Raw genomic sequence first — 12,530 nt, forward strand, 5'->3', positions numbered from 1 at the left:
AAATTCCTCAAAAATCAGCCGAACTACGAATTCCGATTTACTCACCTGTTATCAGGAGAGACCTCAGTGCTGCATCTTTCAGCCCACTACTGATCCTGAAAAAAAATTCTAATCGTAGTTACAGTAACTTGAATTTCCTTCCATAGGCTAACATTGACTGGTTTCACTTGGAAATGTTTCAAAGTGTGGAGTTTTGAAACTTTAAAAAAATCCTCAAAAATCAGCCGAACTACAAATTCCGATTTACTCACCTGTTATCATGAGAGACCTCAGTGCTGCATCTTTCAGCCCACTACTGATCCTGAAAAGTAATTCTAATCGTAGTTACAGTAACTTGAATTTCCTTCAATAGGATATCATTGCTTGCTATATAAAATATATATAAATTAAAAAATATATAAAAAAATAAAAATATTACAATTTCAATATTTTTAAAAACATTTATTTTTTAATTTATATAAAAAATATGTAATGTAATTTAAAAAATTCAATATCTAAAAATAAATCATTTAAAATAACGTAGTAAATCAGTATATAAAAAATATAACAATTAATATATTTAAAAATTATCATTTACAAAACCTTAGAAATTCACTGAAAAAACCATAGGTTTCAGCCACGTTATAGTTAGGAATTAGCATTCAAAAAACCTTAGAAATTCACTGAAAAAAACATAAGTTTCACACATGTTATAGTTAGCTGGACATTTCACTCATACTAAACCATTAAAATTCCCCCGTTATAGTTAGTTCAGCTAACTATAACTCGCGCGCCGGCAATGCACTGCTGATGACATCACATATTACATCACTCATGACATGGTCAGTGACATCACTAATGACATCACTGATGACATCTCAAATGCCAACAAACCTTAGGAAGCTGCAGCTAATCGATTGTAACTCCCCTTCACTCTTAGGAGCACTCCGAACACACAACATAGGCAGGCGAAGTGTGTTACACTCAGTTTCCTGGACTATCCATGGGTTCTGATGTTGATTCAACTCACCCTTTGGAACTTGAGGTGTCATGCCTGCTAGTGACTCCACAAAGGGACTGATTCCCAAAGTGTCTGTGCTTCAGGAATCCCAATTTGGATACCATTATGGCCCTGGAAGAATACATTATGGCTCCCTATTCCTTCCCTGACTGGTGGCTATTTCATGATCCAGTTCCTCATACCACATTGCAAAAATCTGCTCTGTGAAAATCTCACCTGAAAGAGAGTCAACCTTAGCATAAATAAATTCTCTCTCACCGGACTGACAAATACATGCTCCAACCTTGCACTAAATTACCTTAGATTTCTCAGCAAGCAGGTTGTAGTGTATTGATGATGCACGTGCTAGGGCTCTTGTGGTTCTTGACGGACTCTAAACAGTAACTAGACAATCTGCTGAGAGGAGTTAAGGTATGACAATACCTGGTACCAACAACTCATTGGAACTAGCATGGGCAATAGCGCAGCACCGGTATACGCGTATCTCTTTATGAAATCATATGAAACACAACACATTCTGACAAATCCATCTTGGACAGACAATCTTAAGATGTTTGTACGTTATATCGACGATATTTTCATCTTATGGAAAAACACAAGTGACTCACTAGAACAAGCATTAATAGAACTAAACAAGAAAGAAGAAAGGATTCAATTCACTTGGGAAATTTCTGCCAAGTCCATCACTTTCCCAGACGTACGAGTAAACCTAACAGAAGGCAAAATTGAAACCGAAATGTATCCAAAAAAAACTGATAGGAACAACACCCTTCATTATTTAAGTTTCCATCAAGAACCGCTAAAAAGACACCTTCTGCTATCTCAAATGATGCTAGCGAAAGGAATCACTTCAAATGCTGTTAAAGCAAAAACCACAATTAGAGAAATGGGAGAAAGGTTTCGCGCAAGAGGCTATCCAGAGTCCATAATCAAAGAAGCAGAGAATAAAGCACAGAACCTACGAAGAACAGATTTGCTTACCATTAAACAGAAAATTCAGCAAGATAGAATGACAGTGGTGTCTAAATACTCCACCGCGAGTTTCAGCTTCAAGAAAATCATTAGGAATCACTGGAATATACTCAAGGCAGAACCAGATTTTAAACAAGTTTTTGATAACCCTCCTATTTTTGCTTTTACCAGAAACAAAAATTTCGGAGAAATGCTAAAAAACACTTCTGAGGAACCCAAACAATATCGAGGAACTGGCCTCTGTCTACAATGCGGCAACTGCAACAACATAATAAGAGGAAATCAAATAGTTCACCCAATGAAGGGCCATAAGATTAAACTGAAAGTTAACGCGACCTGCGATACTTCCAATCTGGTTTACATGCTCAAATGCCCATGCGGTAAGGCTTATGTCGGAAAGACTGAACGAAAAATAAAAATTAGACTCAATGAACATAAGTCCAACATAAGGACCAAAAATGTCAAATCATCAGTAGTGTCACATTTTGCAGAAGCTAATCACAATGTTTCTCAACTTCAATATGCGGTACTGGAAACCATTGAGAAATCAGAAGGTAGAGACAATAACCGCTATCTATTACAAAGAGAGAACCACTGGATATACTTATTAAATTCCACCAAACCGAATGGTCTCAATGACCGGACTGAATTCACATGCTATTTGTAAAACAATTCTTTACATAAACTGTTATAACCTGCTTTCCGGTTGGACGCAATTGGAGGCCGATCTGTAAACTGTATTTTTTGTCTAACCGTTTTTTTAACCTTGTTTTTCTTTTCTCTGATTTAACTAACTGTTAAATGTGCTTTGAAAACATTTCTGCAATATGTAACTTTATTGACACTAATAACGTCGTTGACAGCAATGATATTCCAGTTCTGCCAGCCACATGCATCGTAACATCTACAGACGATTGGTTGATTCCCGATCACATGATCGGAACTTCAACCAATTACGTAGCTTCACACATAGAGCAGGGGTTTGATAGTAACAACTGTCGGCAGTAAACGCTGTCTTCAAGCCGCTTCGCGCTAGACGCGAAACCCGTCAACATGCCCGATAACACAAGAAACGCTTCGCGTTCAGCAAGTAAGTTTTACAACCTGCCACAAATAAGCCTTTTCTGACATCAGTTTGGCTTTAACCGGACACTTAATAATTTTTTCGCCCATTTTTCAGCATTGTAACCTACGTCCAAGTAAATAGACTAGATACAAATGACACGTGAGTTACTATGTTTCCTATTATGCACTGCATGTTTGCACATTAAGGGAGAGCACAACGTTATCTGAGCAAATTTTTTAGTTCATTTTGTACATGATGTGAAATGTATTTGTATAATTCAATAGACTGTATGAGGCACAGCAATTTGAATAGTAATTTTTGTCTTGCTTCTAGCCATGGTCCCAGATGAAGGGCAAATCAGCCCGAAATGCATTGGACATGAATATGTGTTGTTTTTGATTCTCGACTAAACTTCATGAACTTATAAACGAATGGACAATGGTTTACAACTTACAACTTAAACTTATGAATATAAAATAAGACTTCTTTCTAAAACTTTTGTATGAACTTTCTTTTGAATCATTTGAATTACCTCAGAGTGGAGTGCCAGGGGATGCTTCCAATTGCTATTGAAAGCACTATTTACTTGATGATCATTGAACTCTCCACAGACCCTATGCCATGGGTTTCACCCATAGTCGTTGTACCATTAAAAGACAATATAAGAACTGTGTGCATTTGTGTTCGATGCACCAGGCAAACAAGCCCACTGAGCGGGTGAGACACCCTGGAATTCACATAGCAGACATAACCATGCAATTGAACTGAGCTAAAATCATTTCCCATCTTGACTTGAATAGAGGATACAATCAACTTGAGTTAGAAGAGAACTGCAGGTACAGAACTACTTTTCTGACTCGTGTTGATTTGTTCAAATACAAGAGACTGAGTTTTTGGCTGTCCTCGACTGCTGAAATATTTCAAGATGTTATTCACCTAATTATTCAACCTATCTTGCATGCCTTTAATTACAGTGATGCCATACTGGTTTTGAAGAAAACACAGAAAGAACATGACAATGCCTTTACAAAGAGTGCCAGATACTTTCTGATGCAGGTCTCACTCAATGCAGCAAAGTGTGAATTTCACAAAACCAAACTCAAGTTATTTGGGCACATATTCTCTGATGGGGAATGACTCCAGACCAAGACAAGATGCAAGATGTGTTATACACCTGCCCACCCTATAGATAGTACCATGCTATGAGCCTTCTTAGGCCTGGCCAAGTTACTTTTGCAACTTTGCTAGCATGACTGCTCCTTTGAGAGTCTTGACAAAGCAAAATGCCCCATTCCAGTGGTCTCATGAATGCGATCAAAGTTTCGAAGACATAAAGCATGCTATTAAGATTGAAAGTGAAATGGCCTATTTTGATTCCAAGTTACATACTGAGAGCACAGTAGATGCGAGCCTGTGGGGTTGGAGGCAGTTCTTGCTCAACACAATGGTCATCCAGATGTTGAGAGACACATTGTGGCCTATGCCAGTCGAACACCTATCTGAAACAGAAAGTACTTATTCTCAGCTGGAGAAGAAAAGTCTAGCTGTAGTTTGTGCCTGCGAGCATTTTAAGTATTCCTCTATGGAAAACGATTTCCTGTCACAACAGGCCACCAGTCACTCAAGAAGGCATAATATTAAAAGGCTCAAGAATCATCATACTGGAGAGCCTAAGACAGTAGGTAATAGTACTGGTCCATGAAGAAGCCTGTGATATTATAGCCACCAAGAGAGGGGCGTGTGATTCCCTCAGCTCGATGAACAAGTTGAGAAGGAGCTGAAAATGTATCACATTTGTAACTGTTTGTCTCCAAAGGTGACAGAGCACCCAGTAACAATGTTTGACCTTCCTGCTCATGCCTGAGAGACAGTTGCAGTCGACTTCTCTGGGCCTCCAAGTAATAGACATGATCTCATGGTAGTCATTGATGAATATTTGAGTTTTCCTCTAGTGGAACACCTATTTTCGACAACCCATAACAAAGTCATAGAACGGCATGATGACATCTTTGTAGCGTGGGGCATTCCCAAAGTCCTGAAATCTGACAATGGCCTGCCATTCAATAGCAAAAGAGTTCAAAGAATTTCTTGGCCAACTCAAAGTAAAACATCAAAGGAGTACACCCTTCTGACCCCAAGCGTATGGTGTCATTGAGCGATTCATGAGCACTCTCTAGAGGGTGATTCAACAAGCATCGATGGAAGGAATCGATCTGAAACAAGCTCTGTGTAACCCTGGGTGGGTAACTCCGCTCCGCCAATGGAGTTTGGGGAGATTTGCCTACTCCGCGCTCCATGGCGAACGTGGATTAGACAAAAACGATGCCTCCTGGGTGGAGCTGAGTTAGCCGCTCCCTCCCCCTGCCAAAGTCCTTTAAAATGATTTTAAAAGGCACTTACCTGTTGTTTTCAAGCTCCACTGCCTTCGCACTCCCCGTCCTGCTCCTCGCGTCTTCAATAATATAAAAAAACTACGTAGTACGTCTGATGTGCGTGCGCATGCGCACTTCCCTGCATTAAAAGACTCCTTTGCCCTTACACACTTTGGCCCAGACTGCCTAAGGCTTTGTGCTGGTGCTGGCACCATGCAAAGTAATACATGCTATTTACTCTCTAGCACAAACCACAAATAATGTTTTGCACTAGAAATTTTAACTTTTCAAAGTGCCAAAACTGCTTTGAGCCACTTTGCATGGTGGGGGCATTACTGGGGCAGATCAATGCAAACACCTATAGGTATTGATTCAAAGCCTAGTCTACCAAGATAGCCAAACTGGACTTTGCATCAAAAGCTAACTGCTTCAAGCAGGGACCTACTACTGAAAATGTGTTTATTTCTCAAAAAAAGCTGCATTACATGTGTGGGGTGCCTTAAGTACAAATCCTATCCAGACAACACACACTCACCTCTGCACCATGGCGCAAGGCTGTTTGTCACACATGGCAGCCTTGTTTGAGCATCTGCACTGAGAATGACAACAGTAGCAGGCTAATCTTTGTAGAGATAGCTCTACACTAACTTTTTTATCTTACGTATACCGTGCAGCAGGTTTGCTGCTCCCCTGCCCAGCAAAAAATCACGAGAAAACAATCAACCAGTATCTCACCCAACACCTCATCCGCAAACTCCATAAATTCCAGAACGGCTCCGCCAGACTATTCCTCAACCTACTGCACCACTGCCACATCACCCAACACCTGTGGGCACTACACTGGTTTCCCGTTGAGAAGAGAATCACCTTCAAGCTTCTCACCCACACCCACAAAGGCCTCCACAACACTGGTCCCGTCTACATGAAACACCGCCTTTTATTCCACGCACCCCAAAGATCCCTCTGCTCAGCCCAGCTCTTCCTTGTGATGGTGCTGTGCATCAAGAAGACCAGAACAGGAGGTCGTCCTTCTCCTTCCTCGTGACCAAGGTATGGAACACCCTCCCTCTCCGCCTCTGCCAGACACCTACACTTTCCAAGATCCTGAAAGACCTTAAGACCTGGCTCTTTGACAAATTACCATGAACGTCCAAGGAGCTGCACGCCCCACCCCCACTCCCCCCACAGCACCTTGAAACCCTTTTGGGTAAGTAGTTGCGCTTAATAGCCCTATGATTTATTGATTGATTGATTGAACACCTAGAATACTACAACCTCCTGGACCCCTTCCAATCCAAATTTCGAGTTAACTACAGCACCAAAACAGCCTTTATTGCAGCCACCAACGGGATCAGGGCCCTCCTGGACTGCGGGGAAACAGCAGTCCTCATCCTCCTGGACCTGTCCGCCCAGTTTGACACCATCTTCCACCACATCCTGATCAACCGACTCCACCACATGGGGATTCAAGGAAACGCCCTCAAATGGATCACCTTGTACCTTATCAACAGAACCCAAAGGATCCATCTCCCACCGTTCACCTCTGAGCCCTAGAAGATCATCTGTTTGTCTCTCAGCCTGACCCTTTACAACACTGACATGACCCCACTGGTCAACACCATCGGATCGCATTGACTCAACATCCTCTCCTTCACCAAATACACCCAGATCGTCCTCTCTCTGTTCAAAGATCCTTCCAACACCAAAGCCAGCTTCCACAGATGCATGATGAACGTTGCAGACTGGATGAAGGATAACTATCTCAAATTGAACTCGGACAAAACGGAAGTCCTCATCTTTGGGAGCACCTCGCCATGGAACAACTCATGGTGGTCAATGGAGTATGGTACACCCCCCAATCCAACAGACCATGCCTGCAACCTCAGCATCATCCAGGATAACAAGCTATCCATGAAGAAACAAGTCAAAACAGTTTGAACCAATGGTCTACGTGTTTCGAATCCCACCACTTAAGGGATTCTCCTCAGGACCACACCAATCTGTAAAAAAAGACAAAAAAATGTATATCTAACTGGATCCTATTTGAAAAGTCAATGGGCACAAACACTGTCTTTTTTTACAGATTGGTGTGGTCCTGAGGAGAATCCCTTAAGTGGTGGGATTCGAAACGCGTAGACCATTGGTTCTGCCAAAATTGTCGTCCCACTATTGAGTTGATTTTGTCGCATTTAATTTTACTGTACTGGTGTTTAAATCAATCAAGTCGAATTAGCTACAACTAGGTGTAGATAAAGAAAAAAAGTAAAAATTGTTATTGGTTTGGCAGACCAGGTGCCCCACATAGGGTCTACTAAAAAAATGTTTTCCCTTGTTGAGCGTGCACTGCTTGGATTGTATGAATGAGGTATGTTGTGTATAAGTATATATGTGATGGTGTGAATGAAGGTTTGAGTTAATTGTTTTTCAGTCCCCTTGTCCACAATTGATTCAGTATTTTCCTTTTTGATTGTTGACTATGTGTTTAATTGCTATCTGATATAAACAGAATATTTTTGAAAATAAACAAGCTATTAAAGAGCTTCCAAATGTGTATGGTTTATGCATTTAGGTTAAATATTTTTGAATGACAATCAGTACTGCCATTTCTCTTGTTTTCCAATATTATGTATGGCACACAGACAATGCAGGGTACCTGACCAAGACCTAAACACAGGATTGTAGCCCCCAGGGGTAGATTTTAGTGCACCTACAAGGGATAAATGGTTAAATAATAATATGATTAGGTGAGTTCCCACAGTGAGTGGGCAGCACATGCTGTTAGGTACTAACCAGGAGAATTAGGTGTACACAGCAGGACAACTTTTGCTCTTTATTGCAAATGTTTATTGTCAAAAATACCTTTTTGTTGGCTATTTTGTGGTCCCTTTTTGGACGTTACTCAAATTCAGCAATCTTTTCTTCTTTACTTTCAGGAATTTTACCTCAGAAGAAGGCAGAAACCACATGAAGAATTTAGAAAAGAAACATAATGGATAGAACAGCTTTTTTCATCACCTGAGAAGCATCAACGAATCCCACCAGAGGATGGGTAACTTTACAGAAACATTCGGGGAAAACAGTTCTTCCAACTGTACAATTGATCACGACATCCATCAGACGTTGTTCCCAGTCGTTTATATCTTTGTGTTTACATTGGGTCTTCCAGCCAACTGCATCTCCCTGTACTATGGCTATTTGCAAATAAAGGCCAAGAACGAGCTGGGCATCTACCTCTGTAACCTTACGGTGGCAGATCTTCTTTACATCTCTTCCCTGCCGTTCTGGTTGCAGTATGTCCTCCAGCATGATAACTGGACATACAATGAGCTAATGTGCAAGATCTGTGGCATCTTGCTTTATGAGAATATATACATCAGCATTGGCTTCCTTTGTTGCATATCCATTGACCGATATCTGGCGGTGGTCTACCCTTTCCACTTCCACCATCTGAGGAGCATGAAGGCTGCAATCATTGTCAGTTGCATCATCTGGCTGAAGGAGCTGCTGACCAGCTTTTTCTTCCTGCGCCATGGCGAAATCACCAAGGACCCTGAGAGCCATGTGGTGTGCTTCGAACATTATCCTATAAAATCCTGGGAGCACAACATGAACTACTATCGTTTCTTCGCCGGCTTCCTGTTCCCCATATTTCTACTGCTGTTCTCTTACTGCTGCATCCTCAAGGTAGTCCGGAAGAGCCATGGTACTCAGAAGAAGAAAAAGCTCCAGATTAAGCAATTGGTCCTTAGCACTGGCCTTATATTCTTCGTCTGCTTCGGGCCGTACCATGTTCTCGTGGTGGTTCGCAGCTTGTTCGAGAATGACTGTAGCTTCGCTGGCAAGATCTTCAATGTGTACCACTTCTCCCTTCTTCTGACCAGCCTGAACTGTGTTGCTGACCCGGTGTTGTACTGCTTTGCGAGTGAAAGTACCTACAAAGATTTCAGGAGAGTCAAAAACATGTGCTTGGCTTTCCTAAAATGTAAGAGTGCTGAGAAACCAGAAACCTATGAACTTAGCACCCCGGAAAACTGCATAGAATGTGGGGATACAGTAGAGACGGAGACAGATGTGCTAAATAAACAGAGTGTTTCTTGTACGGGTCATCCAGCTAAGGACATGCAAGAATCTCCATCAAAGAGCTTAGATGGGCTCTAAATTTGCTGAAGGATGGGTAGAACATGTTTAATAATCCAATGTTTTGGCTGTTTGTAAAGGTCCGCATTCCAAGGGCTAACCGCAAAACACACAAAATGATGGACGGCATGTTGCACAATGGCAAAACATTCACCCCCAGTCACAGATCTGGGTTTAATCCATTGTTATTTTGCTCACCAAGCCACCCCAGTTCAGACATGGCCATATGCAAATCAGTCTTGAACCTGTGCCTCATGGGAACAGTCCAGACCTATCTGCCAAGCCATGTCTTCCCTGGACCGGAATCAAGCATCCTAGGACCGGTTTCTGGCTATCAGCCGTCTTCAGCCAAGATAGCTTGACTCCAGTGGAGTAGTGAAGCCAGCGGTGTAAGAAGTCAGTTTGGAGCTGGGTTTTTAGATTTGAGTCAGACGCCAAGCACTTCTTCTACAAATTCCATAAGTGCATATACGTTACATGCAACTCATTGCAGTTGGACATTCAATTAAAGAGACCTTTAATGGATTTAAAATAGACACATTAAGCACTTAACCCTGTTGGGCTGATTAAGAGATTGGCTGCTTGACATTGGGGCTTACCTTGCTCTTCCACCATGAGAATGAAAACCCACCTTATTTCAAGTTCTCTGCTAGGGTGCTAGAAATGTCTCCACAGAAGTGCCTGTATCTGTCATGGGAGAGGATACTGTGGAGAGCAAACTCAGTCGATGCATGTGCAGGATGATGCAATTTCTGCAAACAGACGTGGGTGCTGGAGTTTCACCCACATAGAACAGGTACATTTCCAGCATCACACAGCATTTAAGTTTCCCAGGTTTATCCAAGAGTAGTTCAATTAAATCATAGTTTCTCCTCATTCTGGGATGCACAATCCTTGATTATTTAATGGGATGAAAGGAACACAAGTCAGGGGCGGCCTTAGGCATGTGCAAGCTGTGCACTTGCACTGGGCCACCAAACCCCAGGGGCCACCACACCAATATATATCCTTAATATAATAATCCTTTGAGGATGGATACATATTTGCGTGGCGGCCCCTGGCAGGGATTTGGCAGCCTCCTACTTACAAACACCCTGACCCCCCCCCTCTTCACTGGCCTCCGTTCTCCGCCCCACCTGGACACCCTCCTCCGGGGCCCCCTACCTATGCTCCCTGCCCAGGGCCGCCATGAGCCTAGAGCTGCCCCTGCACAAGTCACATAACGCAAAAGTGAAAACCAGAACTGAATAATTTACTCACTCCTGGACCTGGGAAACTTGACTGCTTTTAGTGGTGCTGAAATGTCTAGTGCAGGGCTGTGTGTGGAGGTGGGGGAGATTAGGGGAGAGGGGGGCGCTTCTCTCCTCCCCGTTCAGTGGACATTGTACTTACTGTTTCGTGAAACTGTAGCTCAGCCAGCACCACTTTAGCCGAGTTTGTTCTGCATCCTAATTTATTTTTTTATACTTAAAAGGTGTCACGTGATTTCCACCATTTGCATTTATTCGTTCTGATAAGTTTTTAAACTTTGAATCTGCAACGGTAATTGAATCCTTGCTTGTACCTACAATCGAGTCTTTATAAGGTTGTCATCTGAAAGCAACAGGTCTTTACAGGGTCGACATCGACAAAGGACAAGTCGTCCTACTAAGGATAATGTCGCCATCTGCAAGCAGCAGCTCATTACAATGTCGTCACCTGGGCAATGACAGGTCGTTACAAGGTCATCTTCAAATCTGAAAACGACGCGCAGTAGTGGCGAAGGAGTTTTTGGGACAAACAGGCGCCCCCTCAAACCTGCAGTCCACGCAACTGTCGGGGAAGCGACGGCATATACAAAACCTACTCAGTGAAATTTGTTTTAAATGTGGAAAAAAAATGTGGTGTGTTAAGATGTATCATCGAGACTCGGATTTGCAAGTTAAATGCCAAATTATGTATTCCGTATTTTTAATGAATCTTTTAAAGTAATCGTGTAAACGAATCTTGTTTCCCCCCATCTCATTTACAAGAAGTACATTTCTGGAACATGCAAGTTACGTTCGAGCTCGTGGCCTTGAGTGCTGCATGCGCCGCAGTGCTTAATTTGTAAAAAAAAGAAGTGCAGGTGCTGAAAATTTGCCAAGGAGGCCACAGCTCACTTCTTCCTCCAGTGAGCCCAACTTTCAACACTCTCACTGCCTCAGTCTCTATCTTCTAACCTTGATCTGTTGTCTGTCCCCTACGTCTTTGCTCTAAGAGTCTATCCTCTCACCTCTCTAATTGTTTTCTATCATCTTTGTCACACCTGGTGTGTTACCTTATTCCCTGTATTTCTGATTTGCCCTCTATTCATTCCACCCCTGCCCTTTTTCCTCTTCACTTCTATCTATTCTCTGCTCTCTCTCCCCTCGATCTTGGCTCTTTAGGATCACTCTACTAGCAGTGATTAGCTTTGTCTCCGTTTTATCATTTGTCTGCTTTTTTTCCTCTGTCCTGTTGTTGCAAGGATTTCTGCCCATACACAGAACTGTGCACAGAGACCTAGGACATTAGTGAATTGCAGTGTACCAGAAACTCACCTCAGTACCTAGAAAACCCCAACCAGCTAGCATCAGTGTCACATTAGCTCTTCGTCCTATAGCAAAGTAACCAATGATTAGACAACCTAGAACATGCGACTTAGGACCATCTCACGAATGGTGGGAAGTGAGAACACTCTTTTGTTATACTCTCATACCAGTCCACAACAGGAGTAATAAAGAGACACGGTATGGTTAAAATATTTATTTTAACGACATGATCTCATGCGCAGTATTTTAGTCAACATAAGCAGACATATGATTAAAAATAATATAGTCCGCATGGTTACAACTCCATAAAATACAAAAGTAGGAATCATATTACAATGATAGTGCAAACAGGTGATACAGCGCCTAGTTTAAACACCCTCCCTATATAGGAACGATGTATTATTAGCTATAGAAGGTCTCTTGAGCTTGTT

The 12,530-nt window shown here is 42.1% G+C and overlaps 1 protein-coding gene across 4 annotated transcripts in view; it reads left to right on the forward strand.

Moving 5' to 3' along the window:
* Window positions 1–11,525, forward strand: part of GPR68 (G protein-coupled receptor 68) — a 218,826-nt gene extending 207,301 nt beyond the window's left edge. For all 4 annotated transcript variants that reach the window (XM_078660049.1, XM_078660047.1, XM_078660048.1 and 1 more), the window contains one exon: window positions 8,344–11,525. In XM_078660049.1, the coding sequence (XP_078516175.1) occupies window positions 8,456–9,568 (1,113 nt within the window). In that variant the 5' untranslated portion in view covers window positions 8,344–8,455 and the 3' untranslated portion in view covers window positions 9,569–11,525. The remainder of the gene's footprint in view (window positions 1–8,343) is intronic.
* The last annotated feature ends 1,005 nt before the right edge of the window (window positions 11,526–12,530 follow it).

Source organism: Lissotriton helveticus, chromosome 9 (assembly GCF_964261635.1).
Source record: "Lissotriton helveticus chromosome 9, aLisHel1.1, whole genome shotgun sequence".
Lineage (NCBI taxonomy): Eukaryota > Metazoa > Chordata > Amphibia > Caudata > Salamandridae > Lissotriton > Lissotriton helveticus.